At 49.6% G+C, this 23363-nt stretch overlaps 1 protein-coding gene across 1 annotated transcript in view; it reads left to right on the forward strand.

Annotated features, from left to right (window-relative positions):
- Positions 1-23363, forward strand: part of LOC128842975 (disintegrin and metalloproteinase domain-containing protein 20-like) — a 189397-nt gene that overhangs the window by 160578 nt on the left and 5456 nt on the right. Inside the window, exon 17 of the mRNA XM_054039427.1 lies at positions 15384-15461. Within this exon, the coding sequence (XP_053895402.1) occupies positions 15384-15461 (78 nt within the window). The remainder of the gene's footprint in view (positions 1-15383; positions 15462-23363) is intronic.

A 23363-nucleotide genomic window follows, 5' to 3' on the forward strand; every position in this document is an offset into this window, starting at 1 on the left:
CACACATCTCAGGTTAAATAAGTAAATCCATTTTTTCATGTCTGAATATTGATAACAGACATTGTAGCAGAATATTCTGAAGCCTTCAATATCCACTGTAGCTGAGTATTTAAAAGAGCTTTTTAAAGTCTGCCTTAAAAATGGGGGAAAAATCCAGGAAATTTAAAAATAACACCATTTATCCTTCAGGTACTGACCCTGTGCACGCTCCACTTCCAGTGGCCCATGTGCCTTTGATCAGACATTTTCAGTAGCAGTACTTGTTTCGCCCTCACATATGCTACAGACATCATCAAGCCCCATATTGAGGCTATATAGAGTTACGGGAGCAAACCACTCCCAGTTCCTTCTCAGCTTCCTCTCCCTGAAATGAAGGGTCTGTCATGCCCATTGCTTTGCCCAAAGCTTAGCTTTAGCCTCCTCTAGTGTTTAGTTTAGTTATTGATTTCTACTTTAAGTATTATATTCTAATTTCTTTACTTCATTTGAGGGTTATTTTTCCAATCCGTATCCCTTCTCTTCCCCTCCTCCCTACCTGCGAGTTTCCCCTTGGCAATTGTAACAAGGGTATGGCAGGGTCTCTAGGATTCAAGCACTGCCTCACCTGCTGGGAATCTATCCCGATCAGTGGTGGTCACTCATTTCCAGTGCATTTGTTGTCTGGGGGACATGCATATCTCACAAAAGTGCAATATTTGTTCAACTTTAAAAAGCATAGCTAGAAAAATATAGGGAAATTAGTCTCAGAACCCTTATGATGGAACACTTCCTTTACCTTGGATCCAGGCCAAGATACCTGCCCCGTACATCAGTCTCTGAGCACATATAGTTCAGCATTAACCTTCACACCTCGTTCATCCAGAGTTTCATGGCAAAAGACATCAAAGGGTACTGGGAAGGCCCCCCAAGAAGAGAAGTTAGAGTTCTCATAAAGAGTCTGTTTCAAAAAAGCCTCTGTGTCCTCAGAAATCAAATCAGAGATCTCATGTCCTAGACTGGGTACTGCTTAGGTTCCAGGCTCCTAAGTACTCCGAGCTCTTCAAAGAGCTATGGTACCAAGCATACCTCGGTACTACCTAAGCATAACTGCATCAGCAGAGATTTTAAACATTTGGCTTTCAGAAAGGCTGCATTGACAGAGCTTCCTGTGCTACTCTCGGTAGCTAGACAAGTGACCCAGACTCGTTCGGGACTGACGAAGTCTAACCAGACATCTCACGCTGCTTCAGTACCTCCAAAGCACTTGACAACTTCTGTAATGACAGCTTCTTCTTCGAGTGCTTGCTCATATCCATTCCATTAGGTGTGTGCGCGCCGCGTGCACGATCGTCGGAAGATTTTCTACCCTAGCAACACCGGCGGGTCGGCTGTGGAGCCCCCTAGAGTGGCGCCTTCATGGCGCTGAATATATACCCCAGCCGACCCGGCGCCCCCTCAGTTCCTTCTTACCGCCCCTGACGGTCGTTGGAACTGTGGAGCGCGGCATAGCTGTTCTCCACTCTCCCTAGCTTAATTAGTTATTCGCAGTTGTAGTTATAGTTATAGTTCTAGTGTTTGTAGTTTAATAGTTAAATAGTTTAAAGTTGTTAGATTTGTTATAATAGTCCAGGGGACTAAGGGGGTCGTCGCCCCCTTTCTCCCCCGGCCGCGGGCCCGGGCTCATGCCCAGAGCTCCCGGCTTCAAGCAGTGCGCCTCCTGCGCTAAACCTATGCCCACGAGCGACCCGCACGACTCCTGTCTGAAGTGCCTGGGAGAGTCCCACCAAACAGATAAGTGCAAGATCTGTAAGGCCTTCAGACCAAGGACCAAGAAAGAGCGGGACTTTCGGCTCCGGCAACTCCTGATGGAGGCGGCACTTAGCCCGGACACTCCTTCTACGAGCCAGGCCCAGGCACCTAGCGCCTCGGTGCGCAGTGCCCCAGCAGCACCGGCAATGCCGACAACGCGGGCGGTGTCGGACAAACCTCCCAGGCACCGGACCTCGTCGGCACCGCAGCAGGCACCTCGGCGCCGGTCATTATCCCCGGGGCATAAAAAAGCCCATAAGACGGGGACCTCTGTACCGAAGACGCCGGCTCCCCCAGTGCCGGGAGTAGAGCCGAGTGCGCCGGTGGAGCACCGGAAACAGGTGCCTCCAGCACTGTCGACTCCGGCACCGAGGCCGTTGAGTCCGGTGCAGATAGCGTCTCCACCGAGACCGGCGGTAATACAACTCCCATCGACTCCGGAGACCTTCGTGGCGGCGAGAGACTTGATAGCTCTCACAGAGCCGGCACCGCCTCAACCACTGGCACCGACGGCACCGTTGACCCGCCCGGTCCAGTCAAGGGGGAAACCTGCCTTGATGCGCCCTCCATCACAAGGGCTGGAACCTCGGCACCGGTCCAGGTCCAGAAGCAGGTCCCCACGCCGCTCGCAGTCCCGGCACCGAATATCACCTCGGCACCGGTCGTACTCGCGGCCAAGATCTTCGTCGCGGCACCGGTCTACGTCTCGGCACCGCTATGATCGTCGGCACCGATCAACGTCGAGACGTAGTTCTCGGCACCGCTACGGTCGACGCTCGACGTCGAGAGGCCGCTCCCGGCACCGGGCATACTCCAGGTCCTCGTCGAGGTCCAGATCCGGCTCCCGGCACCGACGAGGTCATCGGCACCGATCGCGGTCCCGGCACCGTTCGCCGGCACCGCGCAGAGATAGATCATCTCCGGACCGGTACCGTGCGGCACCGCAGCCCATGGGGGTCGTTTCATCTCTCTCGGCACCGCCATGGCCGTCAAGATCGGTGTCTCGCTCCTCGGAGGACCTGTCGAGATCGGCATACCCCCCTCAAGGGCAAGCCAAGGAACGGAACTTGGGCCATTGGCAGGAGATGGCAGAGGACCACTCTCATGGACCATCTCACTGGTCATTTTGGACCCCGTGGGCGTACCACCAGGAGCAAGGGGCTCCAATACCATCGACCTCTCGCTCGGGTCACTCGGTTAGAAGGGCCCCAGAATCCACCATCTCTCGGCCTCCGCCAGGGGGCATGGAGGCTTCCGTGTCCACGCCACCTGACACCATAGACCCGAGTACAGGTGATGCTCCGGCCCAAGAGCAGGGGGATCAGGACCCCCGCTTGGATCCAGTACCACCGGAGGCGTCTTCCTCCTCCTCTCCGGATGAGGCAGTGGCGGGCACTTCATGTACGGGTCCCCCTCCGATAGATCTTCGGGCTCACCAGGATCTCCTGCGTAGGATGGCCCGTAATATGGACCTGCAGGCGGAGGAGATAGTGGAAGTACAGGACCCTATCGTGAACATCCTCGGAGCGGATGCCCCATCGAGGGTGGCGCTACCCCTGATCCGCACGATACAAACCAATGCGGATACGATATGGCAAACTCCTGCCTCTATCCCACCCACAGCGAGAGGGGTGGAAAGGAAGTACTTTGTCCCGTCTAAGGACTACGGGTACTTGTATACCCACCCCCAACCGTGTTCACTGGTGGTGGAATCAGTGAACGCACGAGAGCGCCACGGCCAGCAGACTGCAGCACCTAAATCAAAAGAGGCTAAGCGGCTCGATTTGTTTGGCCGTAAGGTTTACTCAACCGGAGGGCTGCAACTTAGAGCGGCGAACCAACAGGCGCTATTGAGCCGTTACAATTTTAACTCCTGGAACTCTATGGGGAAGTTTAAGGAGTTGATTCCCCAAGAGTCCAGGGAAGAGTTTGGAGCCATGGTAGAGGAGGGTAAGAAGGTGGCTCGGACCTCCTTGCAGGCCTCCTTGGACATAGCAGACTCAGCTGCGAGGACCCTGGCTTCGGGTATCGCTATGCGGAGGATCTCCTGGCTTCAAGTTTCGGGTTTGCCTCCGGAGCTACAGCAAACCCTACAGGATCTGCCCTTTGAGGGACGTGGATTGTTCTCGGACAAGACGGACTCTCGCCTGCAGAGCCTCAAGGACTCGAGAACAATCATGCGCTCCCTGGGGATGCATGTTGTGGGCCCTCAGCGCAGACCATTTAGGCCGCAGCCTCAGCGCTTCTACCCCCCCCCCGCCTCGTCAGAGACAGGACTCGACCCGGAGGCGAGGGCGAGGTGGTAGAAGAAGGTGGGCCGGCCCTCAACCCGGCCAGAACCAGGGGCCACCTAGACCACCTTCAGGCCCCAGGCAGAACTTTTGAAGGTGCGGTCGAGGACGGCGCCCCAGTCATCCCCCAGGATCCAGCCCCCTCCTTTCGGGATCGTCTCTCCCACTTCCACCGTGCTTGGTCCCTTATAACTTCGGACCGTTGGGTCCTCCGCACAGTGGAGAGGGGATACACTATCCAGTTTTCTTCTATCCCCCCCTTCCACCCCCCTTCCCCGTCCCTCTTCAGGGACCCTTCTCACGAGCAACTTCTTATACAGGAGGTTTCCACGCTCCTTGCTATGGGGGCCATAGAGGAGGTTCCAGTAGAGTTAAGGGGCAGGGGATTTTATTCCCGTTACTTCCTGATCCCCAAGTCCAAAGGAGGTCTGCGGCCCATCTTGGACTTGCGCGGACTCAACAAATTCGTAGTAAAGTTGAAGTTCCGCATGGTCTCTTTGGGGGCCATTATCCCTTCCCTCGATCCTGGAGACTGGTTCGCCGCCCTCGACATGAAAGACGCATACTTTCACATCTCAATTTACCCACCTCACAGACGCTTCCTGCGATTCGTGGTAAACATGGTGCACTACCAATTTGCAGTCCTTCCCTTCGGCCTATCCTCGGCCCCAAGAGTGTTCACGAAATGTATGGGTGTCGTGGCAGCGTACCTTCGTCGGCAAGGGATACAGGTGTTCCCGTACCTAGACGACTGGCTGGTACGCGGTCGCACCAAGGAGCAAGTTCAAGCTCACGTCCACATAATAGTGCACACATTCAACGAGTTGGGCATCCTACTCAACAAGGACAAATCCACTCTAGAACCTACCCAGAGAATAGAATTCATAGGCGCAGTTCTAGACTCCAGACGTGCACAAGCCATCCTGCCAGACAACCGATTTGGCACCATCACGAGCCTCATTCAAGGGCTCCAGGCGTTCCCAACTACCACGGTGAGGTCGTGCCTTACCCTGCTGGGTCACATGGCCTCCTGCACGTACGTAACCAGGCATGCCAGACTTCGGCTTCGCCCACTCCAGACCTGGGTGTCGTCAATATATCGACCACATCGGGACAGCCTGAACATGCTGGTCACGGTCCCGATCTCGGTCCTGACCTCCCTCACCTGGTGGCTAGATCACAATGTGGTCTGCGAGGGGATGCCATTTCACGCCCCACAACCCTCTCTGCACCTGGTCACAGATGCTTCATCTCTGGGTTGGGGCGCCCATCTCAACGAACACCATACCCAGGGCCTGTGGACTGCACCCCAGCTAGCCCTGCACATCAATGTTCGGGAACTGATCGCGGTGCGCCTGGCGTGCCAGGCATTTCTCAACCTCCTACGTGGCCGATGTGTGTTAGTTCTCATCGACAACACCACGGCCATGTTTTACATCAACAAGCAAGGAGGAGCACGTTCGTCAATTCTATGCCAAGAGGCCATTCGCCTGTGGGACTTCTGCATCGCCCACTCAATCCATCTCACGGCATCGTTCCTCCCTGGAGTCCAGAACACTCTAGCGGACCGACTCAGCAGGTCCTTCCAGACGCACGAGTGGTCTATCCGTCCGGACATCATACATTCCATCTTCCGGAGGTGGGGGTTTCCCCAGATAGACCTGTTTGCATCTCGAGACAACAGGAAGTGCCACGTGTTCTGCTCCCTGCAAGGTCGAGCTCCGGGCTCCCTCTCGGATGCGTTTCTCCTTCCCTGGAAAGACCACCTGTTTTATGCCTTCCCTCCGTTTCTTCTGGTCCACAAGGTACTGTTAAAATTGCGCAGAGACCAGGCACAGGTAATTCTGGTCGCTCCAGCGTGGCCGAGACAACATTGGTACACCACACTGTTGGAACTCTCGGTTCAGACACCGATCCCGCTTCCGTTGTGTCCGGATCTCATCTCTCAGGACCACGGCCGGCTGCGTCACCCCGACCTGCAATCACTCCACCTCACGGCGTGGCTGCTCCATGGTTCACCCAGGCAGAGCAGCAATGCTCGCACTCTGTCCAACAGATTCTGCTGAGCAGTAGGAAGCCCTCAACACGCACCACGTACCTGGCCAAGTGGAAGCGGTTCTCCTGTTGGTGCGAACAACGAGCCATGTCCCCGTTGCAGGCACCCATTCCTCTCATTTTGGAATATCTCCTCTCCCTAAAACAGCAGGGGTTGGCGATATCTTCAATTAGAGTTCACCTGGCCGCTATATCGGCCTTTCACCCAGGGGAACTCGCGTCCTCGGTATTCTCTAACCCGATGGTCGTTAGATTCCTCAAGGGCTTAGACCGGATGTACCCACAACAACGTCAGCCCGTTCAGACGTGGGACCTCAACCTGGTTCTCTCCAAGCTCACAGGTCCTCCATTCGAGCCACTGGCCACCTGTTCACTTTTGTACCTATCCTGGAAGACAGCCTTCCTTGTAGCCATCACCTCAGCAAGGCGCGTTTCTGAACTCAGGGCGCTTACATCCGAGCCCCCTTACACAGTTTTTCATAAGGATAAAGTGCAGCTTCGCCCACATCCTGCCTTTCTCCCTAAGGTGGTTTCTCCATTTCATATCAACCAGGATATATTTCTCCCGGTCTTTCATCCTAAACCACATGCTACTCGCCAGGATCAACGTTTGCATTCTCTGGACGTACGCAGGGCCCTGGCTTTCTATATTGACCGCACAAGGCACTTTAGAAAGACGACGCAACTCTTCGTTGCAGTGGCCGACCGAATGAAAGGCTCACCGGTCTCCTCACAACGCCTATCCTCCTGGATTACGTCTTGCATCCGGACTTGCTATGACCTGGCAGGTGTCTCAGCACCGCACCTCACCGCTCACTCCACGAGGGCCCAGGCTTCCTCGACGGCTTTCCTGGCACAAGTTCCGATCCAGGACATTTGTAGAGCAGCGGTTTGGTCATCAGTCCACACATTTACAGCTCACTATGCACTAGTGCAGCAGTCCAGAGACGATGCTGCTTTCGGATCAGCGGTTTTGCACACAGCAATGTCTCACTCCGACCCCACCACCTAAGTTGGGCTTGGGAGTCACCTAATGGAATGGATATGAGCAAGCACTCGAAGAAGAAAAGACGGTTACTCACCGTTGTAACTGTTGTTCTTCGAGATGTGTTGCTCATATCCATTCCAAACCCGCCCCCCGTTCCCACTGTCGGAGTAGCCGGCAAGAAGGAACTGAGGGGGCGCCGGGTCGGCTGGGGTATATATTCAGCGCCATGAAGGCGCCACTCTAGGGGGCTCCACAGCCGACCCGCCGGTGTTGCTAGGGTAGAAAATCTTCCGACGATCGTGCACGCGGCGCGCGCACACCTAATGGAATGGATATGAGCAACACATCTCGAAGAACAACAGTTACAACGGTGAGTAACCGTCTTTTCCACCAGGAGGGACCTCTCAAAGCAAGCTCCACTCTAGTGAAAACTCATTCATTCTCTATGCAAATCCACCTGGTACTGCAGAAGTTTAGATATTCAAGAGACTTGTTGATCTCAGACAAGCTGAAGTCTCCCACTTAATAGGTCCCAAGTGCATGTTGGTAGTGAGATTGACAGGGTCACTGGGATTGGATCTTTCTACAGTACCATCTGCTTCTCCAGTACTTTCCGAGCTAGGCAGAGCTCCTCCTCTAGCTGATGTTGAGATTCCCTCTCTTCAGATTCCCAAATTTCTGAGCAATGTTCCCCTACCTGCCAACATAGGAACAACCTCCCTGACACCTTTGTGGAAAGAGAGGCCCTAGAGACAAGACAACCCATGTGCCTTCTTTTTGATATATGCAGCATTGGCTGCCATCTCTTGTGCCTTATGGCTCCCCTCTGTGGCCACACTGGGACCCTTGGGCCACCTATCGAAAACAGTTTTCAAGAGTCCCAAGTTTTCCTTTTGGTGACCACCAGGGGAGATGGTCTCTTGCTCCATCTCCTCTTCCTCAACAAGCTCAATTGAAGGAGAAATTTTGATGAGAAAGAGGCATGAACAGACAAGAAAGGTCACTCCACAAACAAATATCAACTCTTCTCCAGATGAGGCCATGATGCCTCCCCCACCTTCTTTGGCTGACAATTTTTTAAACAGCTTCAAGAGCAGATGAAACAAATTGCTGACTTGCCACAGATACCGTTAGAGGACCTCCAAGAGTTACAGCATACGTTTTAGACATTCTGAATTTGACAGCCTCACCTTGAGGGACTTTACCAGTAAATGATGCTTTACCAAAACCCACCAAGACCATCTGGCAAACCTTGGCAACGGTACCACCTACATGTAAAAACTACAAACAAGGATTAAATTTCTACCAAAAAACCTGAATTTTTATTTCTGCAGCCTTCACCCAACTCCTTGGTTGTCAAAGCCGTCAATGAACCTGGCAGACAAAACCAAACTAAATCTACACAATATGATCAGGAGCAAAAATACCTCAACCTGTTTGGCCATAAGCATTATTCATCTGCAGCCCTACAATTTTAAGATAGTGAAACACTGAGCTGTGATTGTGAAGTATAACCACACCAACCATATGGAGTTCAACAGCTTTATTGAACACCTTTCTGTGGAACATCCTGAACAGTTCCAGGCTATCACAGCTGAGGGTGAGCTCTTAGCAAGAACTTCATTCAAGCATCCTCAGATGCAGCTGACTCTGCAGCTTGTTTAATTTCCATTGCAGTTGTCCTGCCTTGAGCACCAAAATACTGTGAAAGACCTTTCCTTGGAGACTGCAGAGGATGTGAGGGAGGTTCCCACACCTGACCATTCTTTTTAGGTGACAAATCTGAGGAACTGTCCTGGACTGAGGTGTCAGTAGAGGTGGTTTTGGAACAAATTGATAAATTAAACAGTAATAAGTCATCAGGACCAGATGGCATTCACCCAAGAGTTCTGAAGGAACTCAAATATGAAACTATGTAACCTGTCATTCAAATCAGTTCATGTAACAGATGACTGGATGAAAGATAAATATGATGCCAATTTTTTAAAAAGGTCCCAGTGGCTATCCTGGCAATTACAGTTCAGTAAGCCTAACTTCAGTACCCGGCAAACTGGTTGAAACTATAGGAAAAAAAACAAAATTATCAAATACATAATTAACACAATTTGTTGGGGAAGAGTCAACACGGCTCTTGTAAAGGAAAATCTTGTGTCACCAACATATTAGTATTTTTTTGAGGTCAACAAACATATGCACACGAGTGATTGAATGGATATAGTGTATTTGGACTTTCACTAATCCTTTGAAAAGGTGACTCACCAAGGCACTTAAGCGAAGTAAGGAGTCATGGGGTAAGAGGGAAGAGCCTGTCATGGATCAGTAACTGGTTAAAAGTCAGGAAACAAGGGTAGGAATAAATGGTCAGTTTTCAGAATGGACAGAAGTTAGTAGTGGTGTTCCTCTGGGATCTGTTCTGGGACTGGTGCTGCTCAACATATTCATAAATGATCTGAAAAAAAGGGGTAAACAGTGCAGTGAAAACAGATGCAGAAAATCCCTTTAGCTTCTCTGCAATGGCCTTATCTTGAGTGCTCTTTTAGCACCTCGATCATCCAGTGGCCCCACTGTCAGTTTGGCAGGCTTCCTGCTTCTGATGTACTTTTTTTTTATGCTATATAGTTTTTGAGCCTTTTGCTAGTTGCTCTTCAAATTCTTTTCTCACCTGCCTAATTACTTTTTGCACTTGACTTGCCAGAATTTATGCTTCTCTCTATTTTCTTCAGCAGGATTTAACTTCCAATTTTAAAGGGTGTCTTTTAGCCTCTAACCCACCTCTTTTACTCTCTTGTTTTTAGTCATGGTGGCATTTTTTTATCCTTTTACTACTTTGTTTTAATTTGGGTATGCATTTAATTTGAACCTCTATTCTAGTCTTTTTAGAAAGTTCCCATGCAGCTTGCAGGCATTTCACTCTTGTGACTGTTCCTTTTAATTTCATTTAACTTGCTTCCTCATTCTTTTTGTAGTTCCCTTTTTTGAAGTTAAGTATTAGTGTTGGGTTTCTTTTATTACCTCCTCCCCCACCCCCACATAACACGGATGTTAAATTTAATTATACAATGCTCGCTATTTACAAGCGTTTCAGCTATATTCATCTATTGGACCAGATCCTATGTGCCACTTAGGACTAAATCAAGAATTGCCTCTCCTCTGGTGGGTTCTAGGAGTAGCTGCTCTAAGAAGCAGTCATTAATGGTGTCTAGAAATTTTCTCTCTGCAGACTGCCCTAAAGTGACATGTTCCCAATTAAAATGGGCATAGTTGAAATCCCCCATTATTATTACATTTTCTATTTTTATAACCTCTGTAATCTCTGGGAGCATTTCACAATCACTATCACTATCCTGGTCCAGGTAGTTTATTCCTACTGCTGTACTCTTATTATTCAAGCATTAGTTGTCGTCATCATTCCATCAAGTTTCTGTGATGGCTATTATAGCAATATCCTTATTGAATACCAGGCATTCACTCATCTTAGTATTTAGATTTCTAGTGTTTGTATACAAGCACTTTTAAAATTTGTCACTTTTTAGTTGCCTGCCTTTATGTGATGTAATGGAATGGGTCTCTTTTTTTTTCATTTGACTGTTTCTCTTCAGTTCCTCTATATACTTTATCAACATCCTCTTTTCTAGGATGTAGATATCCTCCATTACCGGATGTCTGTCCATACTGTGTGCTCCTGTACATCTGTTGGCTTCCTCCCAGGCCTTAGTTTAAAAGCTCCTGTAAAAGCTTTTTAATTTTACATGCAAGCAATCTGGTTCAATTTTGGTTTAGGTGGACCTCATCTTTCCTGTATCGTGTGCATCTTTCCCAAAGGTTCTCCAGTTCCTAATAAGCCTAAACTCCTGCTCCCTATATCATCATCTCATCCATGCATTGACACCCTTCCATTTTGCCTGTCTAATTGACCCTGCACATCGAACTGGAAAGATTTCAGAGAATGCTACCATGGAGATCCTGGACTTCAATATCTTACCTAGAAGCCTAAATGTGGCCTCCAGGCTCTTCCTCCTTTCCCTATGTCATTAATACCTACATGTATCACAACCACCAGCTCCTCCCCAGCACTGTATATAATACTGTCTAGATTGGGTGAGGGATAGCATTGGTGGTTTCAGCATTGGCCTGCTAAATCCACGGTTATGAGTTCAATCCTTGAGGGGACCATTTAGGGAACTGGGGTAAAAATCTGTCTGGGGATTGGTCTTGCTTTGAGCAGCAGGTTGGACTCAATGACTTCCTGAGGTCCCTTCTAACCCTGATGTCTCAATAAATCCACAGCCTTCACACCCAGCAGGCAATTCACCATATGATTCTCCCAGTCATCACAAAGCCAACTATTTATGTTTCTAATGTTTGAATCCCCCATTATTATCACCTGTCTCTTCCTAATAACTGGGATTCCCTCCCGAGAGGTATCCTCAGTGTGAGAGGATGCCATGATATGGAAGGAAGGTGCCCACTCTGGGACCATTTCCCTCTGTTCCAGTTTGATATTCTCCTTCCAAGATTTTCATCCTCCTAAACACTACAGAGGCTGTCAGACTGGGGCGGGGACCACTCTGCTGTGTCCCAGAAAGGCTTATATGTGTACTTCTGTCTCCCTTAACTCCTCCAGTTCAGCCTCTCTGGTTTCAAGAGCCAGTACTCACTCTCTGAGGCCATGACCTATTTGTACCTGATGCACACATATGCTACCTGCCCACAAGGTAATCCTACATGCTGAATTCAATGCAATAAATTGGATAGTCCCACTCTCCTGCTGGACTTCTGCATGCATTCTTTTTACTCCTGCAGCTTTTTTCTTTTTGGGGGTTGTTGGGTTTTTTGATTCACAAAACACTATGACCAACAATATCACCAGGCACTTATTCCAGGATTACGAATGGGAGCTGTATTTACATTTTTGTGACTTTAGGGTTTTTAAAGATGGACCTTTTTGCCACAGCCACCAACAGGAAGTGCAATACATTCTTCTTGGGAGGAGGGAGGGGTCCTCACTCATTGGGGGATGTGTTGCTCATTCCTTGGACGAAGGGCCTTCTCAATGCATATCCTGCACTACTGTTGATTTTGAGAGTGTTTAAGAAGGTCAAATATGACTATGCCAGGGCCATTTTAGTTGTCCAAGGGTGTCTAAGACAAGTCTGGTACCCTTATCTGATTCACTTTGCCTCTTTCTTGGTGTTGTCTTTTTTGTCCATTCCCCACCTGTTATCTTAGGACCCCATTTGGACTCTTCAACCCAATCTGGGAATTCTTCATCTCAGAGCTTGGTTATTCAATGGTTCTTGGAGATAGAGGCTTCCCATTCTGCAGAGGTAAAACAAGTAGTGTTAAACAGTATGAAGATGTCCACACAAAACACTTAGCTTCAGAAATGGAAGAGATTTCACCACAGGTTTATCCAGTGATAGTTTTCCCCTGTTCACACTTTTCCTCTATGCTGGTCTTGATTAGTCTTTGGAATTGAAAAAGTCAAGATTCTCCATGAGTTGTGTCAAGGTTCACTTGGTGGCAATAACTGACTTTCGTTCCTCCGTTGAGGGATTCTCAGTGTTTCCTCACCCCCCTAACAGCAAGATTAATTAAGGGGCTGATGAACCATTTCTCCACCAATTAGAGAGCCCACCCTTTTATGTGATCTACACTTGGTCCTTATTTGTCACATGGACCCCCCCTTGAGACATCACCTGGCCATGAAGATGGCTTTCAGGGTGGTACCACTTCTGCATGAAGAGTTGGGGAACTAGGGGTGTTACCGGGCATGCACCCCACATTGGCCCGGTGAGAGCTGGGTGGGACCAGATGGTCCTAAGCTACTGATTAGGCTGCAAGGAAGAGAGTTAATTGATGAGGAACAGGCTCACCTGGACAGGACACGTGGGGCCTGTAGAAAGCTAGATTGCTGGAGAGGGGCATGGCAGCTAGGGAAGGGCAGTCACTCCATGGAAGGAAGGAGTGTTTGTGGCTGCAGGAAGGCAAGCTGCTTAGACTTCCTGAGAGGAGGTAATAGAGAAAATGGCGAACCCAGAGAGCGGGGGAGCCAATTAGGTAGGAGAAAGCTCAGAGAAACAGCAGCAAGGTCACAGGCAGGACAGGCCTAGGCTATATATAATAGGGTCTCTGGGCTGGAACCCAATGTGGAGGGCGGGCCTGGGTTCCCGTACCAGACACTGGGTAGTGACTCAGGACGCTGGAGATGCCTGCCAGACAGCTGGCCTAGAAAGATTGATTTCCTCAGGAGGGGGAGGGATTTGGTAACTTGGCGAGAGTGCCAAGCCATGGACTGGAAGTGGCAGCAATGAGAGCAAGAGAGGCTGCCTACAGAGAGAAGAGGAGGGTGCAGCTGAGAGCGACCAGCAGGAGGTGCCGCGAGTACATAGGGAACCTGTCACAGTGGGGCTTTAATTTAGTCCCTCCCATTACAGTATTCTTCAGGAATAAAGTTTAATTACGACCATATCCTAAGTTTCTCCCAAAGGTATCTTCTGAATTCCATATTGACCAGATTATTCAGCTTCCAGTCTCCTTCCTGAAACCATACCAGACCAGGGAGGAAATTGTTCTCCATGCTTTAGATGTCAGAAGGGCATTAACCTTCTGTCTGGACAAAACTAAACCCTTTTGAAAGTCTCCCAGACTGTTTGTTTCATTTATGGACTGATCCAGGGAATCCACAGTCTCCATTCAAAGTTTCTCAAGGTGGATCTCTTCTGAGGTGCTAGCCGATTCTGCAAGATCCCAGTCTCTATCTAGAGCATTATTGAAAGATGTTCTGGTGGCTGAAATGTGTGGAGCAGCAGCCAACACTATGCCTTGGTTCACGCAGAACCAGATCACATACTGCTATTGGCAATGAAGTTGTGTCTTCAGTAAAGTACTCAAATCCAAAGCTCCGTTACCTTCCCTCCTTCATCTATGCTTCTGATTTTCATCTTGTGGGCCTTCATGGTAGAGAAGGAACTGAAGGCAGTTCCCCAGCTCAGCTCGATGTATCCTTGGTACAGGGCACGAGGATGTCTGGAGCACATGAGGGGGCCGAATGGGTACAGCTACTGAATATTTCCAATCAAAGGCAAATGGGGTGCATGCACAACTGAAGTGGAGTACCTATAGGGATGCAACTCTTGAAGAACTGTAGTTACTGCACAAGATGAGTGATCTCTCCTTCTGTACAGCTTCTTTATCTTTGGCGCTGGTAACTTTTCTCCCCAACAGCATCAAAGAAAATCTGTAGTTTGAAGTAGGACCTACCTGTTTTCCTCTCATCTCAGTTTACCACCATCATCCTAGGAATTTCAGGATGATGTCCCATCTGACTCAGTAGCTACTCACTTCCTTGCTTTCACATCTCCCATATAATCTTCAACCATGGATTGATTTATAAAGCACAAATCTTAATCCCAAATGTCCATTTGATCGTCAAGAGATTCTCTTTTGTGCAGCTGCTCATTGGGAATCTCCCCAGCAGGTATTCTCCTTAATCCTGCAAAAGGCATAGGATATAAATTAAAGGCTAGTTGTCTATTGAGTAATGCTGGAAATATGGCCAAAATGATTAAATCTGACCAGGTGACAAGGTAACAGGTGAAGATAAGAAATGTAAATGCAATGCAATGAATAAAGGGGGAGGCAGTAGAGGAATACAAAGGAGGGGGAGAAAACTGAGCTACGATGATAATTTTCCATGCATGGGGAGCAATGTGGAGACACTAGAAAAAAGGATATTGCAGTAGTCAAGAGGCTATGGATGACTTTTACCTGTTACCACCTATAGCTGCTCCTTAAAACTTAATTCCTACCTTCATCCAGCATTGCTCTCTTGACTGGCAGCTGATACCTATTTCAAAAAAGCAATAGTGCAAGGCTTTACACTAAAAATACTTAAAGGAGAAATGCTATTTGCTTGAAACTGACTCATTGAGTAGATTGTCCAAAAGATCCACCCTCCCCACTTCTTCAGAGTCTCTGATATGGATTCTGAAGAAGTGGAAGTAACTCTCTTCTGCAAATGAGCACATACATGACCTTAATGCTTCCTGTTTTCTAGAGGGTTTTGACTGTGATGCCAAGGTCATACACACTCTCGAGAGTGTGACTCTGTGTTACGAAATTTTGAAAAAACAGTTATTTACCATTAACCTTTCTTTTCGACTTGTACCGTGGTTTCCACATTTAATAACCAGTCAGAATACAGGCTTTCCTAATGTCATCCTATTATCTAATTTATATTTATTTGTGAACTTTTACAGATATGTATAAACAGGACATGTGTCAATATAAAAATTCTGGATTACGATTGTAATTACACAAAATGCAGTAATAGAGGGGTAAGTAGGAAAGATTTTAACATCCTCAGATTTTCAGAGTATAATACGTAGAGCACTGAACTTAGTCTCTTACAAGTGATGCTTCACATTAAGAAACTTGGGTGTTACATTCTCATAGCACAAGATTAAAGTTTCTGGGAGTCTTCAACAATAGCCCTAATGGAGCATAATACATGATAGGGTTTAGAAATTGTAGAGGGTTGCACACTTCATTGCTTCCAGAAGCAAGCTCAGTGCTCGCACCATCTTGCATCCCTTTTTTAGAGAGTGAACTGCTGCAGAGGGGAAGGGGGGAAAAAACCCAAGCAGCTGTCTCCAGTTAAGAAGTCCCCTCAGAGCCTGATGGGTACGAGAGAGTTTTAGACCTATATAAGCTAGATACAATTCATTCTAAGAAAGGAGAGAAAGGTGTGGTGACACTATAGAAGACTGAGATGCTGAAGCAATACTATTGGAAATAATTTTTCTAATACATTTACTAACGTTCACCATAATTTAGCTTCTATTCAGGTATTCCTTTATTAGTCTAAAGGTCAGTTGGTGTTTGATTACATTCAAAATACAAATACCAGCATATACACATTTATATTTTTAGCAACAAAATATAGTTATAAGTCATGCCCAAATATGCACAATAGGATCAGACTTGGGTGATACCTTCCCAGCTCCTGGATTAAGCAGTTCTTTTTAATAAATCAGTATATGTAATCAATAATTTACTGCACCTGGTACCCAGTTAATGATGTTTTCTTTATTTTTAAAGAATTATTTACTGCATCTGAACCGAAACCTTAAATAAGATAATACTGTTATTTCCAGGGTCACTATAAATTTAACACAAACATCCTTTCTTCTCATTTCAGCCTCTTTTCTTCTCATTGTGTTTGGTCACAAGCTTTTGGCCTGTCACTTGCACTAACATTCAAATTCAATTTAAAACTGTAGTTCACCAAGTCTGTATTCCTACAAGTAGCTAGGGAAAAACAGCTCCAGAAACTGTCACGAGAAGAAAGAAAAACCGATGGGGAAAAACGAAATAATCATACACCCCTTTTTAAGTATTAGTATGTTAATGATTATCTGGCAAACCCCCTGGTCCAAGCAAGAATCTGCTGGTTCAAATCCTCCATTTCTCTCTATAAGATCCCTATGCACCACCTTCCAATCCACTTCTATTTTAGGAAGTCCCTACAACCCCCCTGTCCTTCCCTCATACCAGGGGCTCTGTATTACCCCCCCATGCTGTGCCTTTCCTCCCCCCACTCCACCTGTGGCAGGGGCTCTTTCTTCTCCCCCTTTCCCTGAAGGATCTGTTTCCCCAACAACAACCATGGAACAGACTTTGGGGAGGCTGCACACACATAGGGCCGGCTCATTGGGGCGGCACATTTTTAGGGGCGGCATTCTGGCGCGGGCCATACCGCCCCTAAAATGTGCCCTGGCCGCCCTAACTCACCTCCGCTGCTGCCGCTCGCGCGCTGCTGCTCGCCCTCCCTCCCAGGCTCTCAAACCCGGGTGGGAGGGGGAGATCCCGAGCGGCCGCGGCGCGCGAAACAGCTGATTTGCGCACCGCTGCTCCCCCTCCCTCCCAGGTTTGAGAGCCTGGGAGGGAGGGGGAGACCCCGAGTGGCCGCGGCACACACACTGCTTCTCCCTCTCCCTCCCTCCCTCCTAGGCTTGAGAGCCTGGGGGGAGGAGGCAGGGCTGGGGATTTGGGGAAGGGGCGGAGTTGAGGCAGGGCCGGGGGTGGGGTAAGAAAAAAACCGGGGTGGGGGGCGGCCAAAATTGTTTTTGCTTGGGGCAGCAAAAATCCTAGAACCGGCTCTGCACACACAGAGAGAGGAAGGACGAGAAATACTGTGTAGTTGAGTGTTGGACCCTTCACTTTGCTCAGCCAAAAATTGAGCTGATGTCTCCATCTGACATCAGAGATTATAATCTCCAGGACCACAGAAAGTGATTAAAAAAAACAAAAAACATTTTCAACCATCATTATCCCCTGGGATTTCTTGGTTTACTAATGGATACAGTAAAACCCATATTCCTCACAGAGGGGTTTGAGGCTTGCAAATATCGGTTAACTAAAGACCTCTCCTGCTGACATAGCTAATTCCGCTCATAGGGGTGGTTTAATTATGCTGGCAGAAGATCTCTCTCCTGCTGGCAAAGAACAGCTACACAGGAGACCTTACATTGGCACAGTTGAAATGGTACAGCTGTAAGATTCATAGTGTAGACATAGCCTAAGTCTATTCTGTGCTAACTTTAAAGGAGAAATTTGCTCTGCAGGATGAAGGGCTGTTATTTGTAGGTAGTAGCTTAGTTTACACACCAAAATTAATGGGAGGAATCAGGAAGAGATGAACATTGTCATTCATTCCAAAAGGATTTGAAATAACTGAGAAACAGCATGACTTAACTTGCCCTCAAATTCCAGTGAAATGCAATATCTATGTATATCACTGCAGCAAAGTTTTAAATATCACTTCAATGGCAGTACAGTCACTGGGATTCCTGGTAAACTGTCCAAAGTCCCAGCATAACACAGACTAGATAGGATACTTACTAGACATAACTATAAGGCTTGGAGAGCTGGGACTAGAACCCTGATCCTCTGGCTCCAAAAAAATCTAAGTCTCTACAGCTTGTGATAAAGGAGAGCTCCTGTAGTAGCTACTAAAGGAACCGTGAAGCTCATTAAAAAAGCAACATGAGACAGTCAGACCATTACTTACCCACCAACCAGTTAGACAATGTTCAGCCTGAGCAGCCGACATTCTCAGGAGTTGGTGTCTAGCAGTCAGACGCCCGTCTGTAAGGTGATCTATGCAGATCACAGATGCAATTACTATTTAAATCAAACACACACAAATGGGAAGCTGGAACAAGAAGCCCAAGATGTACATGCCCTAGTCTTAGCTGCACTGTGAGGCAGTTAAACTCTTCAGTGGGCTGAGTGTAAGAGCCCAGCCTGTAAAGATCACCTTAAGTACCAGGCTAGAGAAGAAGATGTGAGGGCTGTCGCACATTAGCTAGCTGAATGGTACTGACAGAGGCAGCCATAAGAGATTAAGGGGTTCAGTAGGAAGCAGGTGCTCCTGGGAAGAAGCACGGCTTCTGCCCAAATGGAGGGGAGAGGATTTTGTGTGTGGATTGGAGCCTGAAAATGGGACAATCACTCTCTTCTTTAACACCCTGAAGAAAAGAGGACCCAGATTATTCAGCTGTCCTGATTAAAGGGAATGGAGAGTTTTTAATTGAGAAACCTTAGAAAAAATAAATGTGGTGCATGAAATTCTAGTAACAAAAAATATTTACTAAGAATGTTTCTTAAAACATAGTTCTACAGTATAAAAACCATCTGGCTGATTTCTGGCGAGACCTGAGGACACTGGACTACTGAGCATTAACCTGAGCTGAACCAACTTCTAACCATGCTTTTTTGGCAGAAACTGTCATTTATCACATATTTGTGCATCAACTAACACAATGGGAGCCCACCCTTCCTCTGTCCTTTAAATTATAATAACGAGCACTGTGTCCTCACCTCGATTTACTTCTAGAAGTAGAAAATCTGTTTTATAATCCAATGGCTTCTTCTCTACTTTACGTCAGCCAATGAGCCAACACCTGCTTTTCAAATTGCATTCCTAGCACCACATGTTCAAGGCTTACAGGTTAATACAACCAGCTTCCCCTGGGTATGAGAGTGTGACGGGACAGACCGGTCCCGCACGGGCGCAGCAGGGGTTAAGCCTTCCTTCCTGGCAGAGGAAGCCCCGCCCCGGAAGCCCTGCTGGGCATGCTCCAACTGGAGGCTAGGTATAAAAGCCTGCAAAGCTGCTCAGTTGGGGCTGACCACCGGAGGAGAAGGATGCACACTGCCAGCTCCTGAGGAGGGACAGCCCACGCTCCAAGCTCCAGGAGCCAGCCTAGCTGGCCCGCACCCTGCATCTCAAACAGAGGACCCGCCAGAGGGGAACGGACCGGAAACCATGTCTTCGGAGGAGACCGCAACATTGAGGGTAGGAAGTGATCCAGGGGATCTTTAGGGACCAGCTACATTAGAGCAACACTGACGATCGGCATACTGCGGCCGGATCCCCGCCAAGCCAACACCAAGGGGAACCCCACCATTAGGAGAGCCCTGGGTCGGGACCCAGTGGAGAGGTAGGGCCCGGGTCCTCCTATGCCCCTGGCCATTAGGCCACACTACCCTGCTACTGAGGGGAGTTATATGGACTCTGGCCGTTGGGCCACACTACCCTGTTACTGAGGGCGAGATGACGGATGGGACACCACCAGGCAGGGGTGCTCCACTGGACAGAGCTAATTCCCAGAGACAACCAGTTGGCGGCGCCAGGTGGTGAGTCCCAACCCCATTACACGTGGTGGAGAATGCAGGCAGTGATCAGGGCCTGAAGTAAGGACCCAGAGATCCATGATGGAACCGGAAAAAATTCTGAAATGGCTCCTGGAGAACCAACAGCAGCAGACTGTGCAACAGCAGCAGCAGCAAACCCAGTTGCTCCAACAGCTGGCAGCCCAACAACAGCTGCAAGCGGCGCAGCAACACGAACAGAAGCAACAGCTGATCCGGGAGCTGAACGCCCAACAACACGCCAGTCAGGAATGACTGTTTCAGCAGATGGCTACGCTGATAGGGCATGCACCGGGTCCGCCCCTAGGCACAGCCGGTGGCAGCACGGGTGATGGTCTCGGAGGATTGCCAGTATGCCTAACAAAGATGGGGCTGGGGGATGATCCCGAGGCCTTTCTGGTAACATTTGAGCGGGTGGCAACCGCTGTCCAGTGGCCCAACGCGCATTGGGCCACTATTCTAGCCCCCTACCTGACAGGCCTGGCACAGGCCGCATATCACAACCTCAACCCGCAGGAGGCGCAGGACTAGTCCAAGGTCAAGGTGGCCATTTTGATTCAAACTGGGATTAGCCCCGAGACCTACTGCCAGCGGCTCCAACGAGAGAGATATGCGCCAGGGGCTAGGCCTCGAGTTGTGGCACAGCGCATTTGCGACCTCTGCTGGAGGTGGCTCGAGCCAGAATACCAGACGAGTGTCCAAGTAGCCAAGACGGTGGCTTTGGAGCAGTTCTTGGAGATTCTCCCTACTGGAGGGAAGGAATGGGTGCAACGGCACCGCCCGAAGACCCTCGCAGAAGCAACCTCACTGATGGAGGATTACCTGGCTGCCGAGGGAGAACAGAAGATTGCCTCCAAAGGGGGGACGCAGGGGGAACGGAATGCGGCCCCAGCACTGGGACCCCGAAAGGGGGACGGGGGGAACCCCCATGTCCGCCCTCAGCAACCACACCACTCCGTATCGCAAGGGGGCCTCCAGGAGGGAAACTCACGCGAAGCGTAGGCAATTTGCCAGGGAGGCAGCGTGCCCTGCAGAGTGTCCCCCAGAACGCCCCACCTGAAGGAAGTAAGAGGGAGAGGTGTTATAAGTGTGGACAGATAGGGCACTTCCGGAGGGACTGTCCATATATGGACTGTAATTACGCGCAGGTTTGGACCGTGGGTCAGCAGGCCTGGAGGTGGGGACCGGGCAAGATTCTTGTACCAGTGAAAGTGGATGGGATACCCATCATGGCATTGGTAGACTCCAGATGTAGCCAGACCATCATCCGGGCAGGGCTGGTAGAACCCACCGGGCCCGTGGGGGCCCCCATACACCTGCAGTGTATCCATGGTGACGTGAAGCCCTCCTCACTGTCTGGGTACAGCTCAAGACAGCACGGCAGGGAGGGCGGTGCCTAGTGGGGGTGGCCCCAAAATTAGCTTACCCGGTGATCCTGGGACATGATTGGCCAGGCTTTGCCACACTCCTACAAGAGTGGAGTGTCATACTGGTGAAGGCAAGAGGTGGCCAAGCCAAAAAACCAGGACTCTTAGGCCAAACCCCGCCGGACAACCTCCTAGAGGGTCTTTCGGGGAATCGTGGTGTAGACTAAGAGGGCCGACCCCACACGGAAACCCGGACAGAGGAGGGCCAGAGATGGCTGGAGATTAACGCCAATTTTCTAGAAGAGCAAAGGGGGGACACCACCCTCGATTGGGCCTGGGAGCAGAAGACCCACCCGGACGCCCACCGCAAGGACCCCGCTTCGAGATCCATAATGACCTACTCTATTGGTTGGTCCAGGAACCCCAAAGGCAGGAAGAACTACACCAGCTGTTGGTCCCACGGCGGTTCCAGCTGGACCTGCTCCACTTGGCCCATTCCATACCCTGGGCGGGACATCTAGGGTGGGAGAAAACCCTACAAAGGGTGGCCAGAGGTGGTTCTGGCCTGGTATCCATCAGGAAGTGCAGGACTACTGCGCCTCATGCCCCGAGTGCCAGAAGGCCGGCCTGAAAGGGGTCCCGAAAGTACCCCTCGTGCCTCTGCCGGTGGTCGGAACACTGTTCAAGCAGATTGGCCTGGACTTGGTGGGGCCCTTGGACAGGAGTAGCTCTGGACATAAATATATCCTGGTGGGGGTTGACTATGCCACAAGATACCCGGAGGCCGTGCCCCTCCGGGCCGCCAGGGTGCCCATCATCGCCACTGAGCTCCTGCATATCTTTGCCCTGGTCGGGCTGCCCTGAGAGATGTTGACGGACCAGGGGACCAACGTAACTTCTAAACTGATGGCAGAATTGTGCTGGCTGCTAAATATTCACGCACTGAAGACCTCAGTTTATCACCCACAGACAGACGGGTTAATCGAGAGGTTCAATGGTACCCTGAAGTCCATGCTGAGGAAGTTTGTGGAAGATGAGTCCCGGCACTCAGATAAACTTCTGCCTGCACTCCTCTTTGCCATAAGAGAGGTACCACAGGCATCAACAGGCTTCTCCCCATTCAAACTCCTCTATGGGAGGAGACCCCGGGGGATCTTAGACCTCTTGAAAGAAACATGGGAAGAACAAGAGACCCCGGTCCGAGGATCTATCTAATACATCCTCCATCTCCGAGAACGGCTCCGCAAGTTAGGCACCTTGGCATGTGAGAACCTGGGGAGGGCCCAATGCAATCAAGAAGCTCAATACAATAAAGGGGCCAGGATGAGAAGCTTCGAGCCGGGGGACCGAGTTCTCTTGTTACGTTCCTCCGACTCCAAGCTACTAGCAAAGTGGCAAGGCCCCTTCGAGGTGACTAAGCGAATAGGGCCCGTTGACTGTGAGGTCCGGATGTCGGGACAAAGGAGAGACACGAAGGTATACCATGTGAACCTCCTCAAGGCCTGGAGAGACCGGGAGGGCATGCTGATCACTCCGTACCCTCCCGAACCTGAGTTGGGGCCCTTGGCGGGGAAACCGGAGGAACCAGGGACGGAAGCAATAAGCCCGGAACTCAACCCGATACAGCAGGAGCAGTTACGCCAGTTGGTAGCAGCTTTCCCCACAGTCCTATCAACACAGCCGGGAAAGACTACATTGACCAGCCACCACATCGCTACCCTCCCTGGCAACAAAGTGAAGGAGAACCACCAGCCCCTTCCTAGGAAGCTGTGGGAAACAGTGAGAAAAGAGCTCGAGATGATGTTGGCACTGGGAGTCGTGGAAGAATCAAGAAATGAATGGCGGAGCCCTATAGTCCTAGTCCCCAAACCAGATGGGACAGTCCAATTCTGCATCAACTTTCGCAAGGTAAACGCAATCTCCCATTTTGATGCCTACCCCATGCCACGGGTGGATGAGTTGCTGGAATGATTGGGGAAGGCCGAATTCATCTCTACCCTGGATCTGACCAAGGGATATTGGCAGATCCTCTGACACCCATCTCTAAAGAAAAGACAGCTTTTCCCACACCCTTTGGCCTCTTCCAATTTACGATGATGCCTTTTGGGTTACATGGGGCCGCGGCCACCTTTCAGCGACTTATGAATCAAGTGC

Source organism: Malaclemys terrapin, chromosome 1 (genome assembly GCF_027887155.1).
Source record: "Malaclemys terrapin pileata isolate rMalTer1 chromosome 1, rMalTer1.hap1, whole genome shotgun sequence".
NCBI classification, from domain to species: Eukaryota; Metazoa; Chordata; order Testudines; family Emydidae; genus Malaclemys; species Malaclemys terrapin.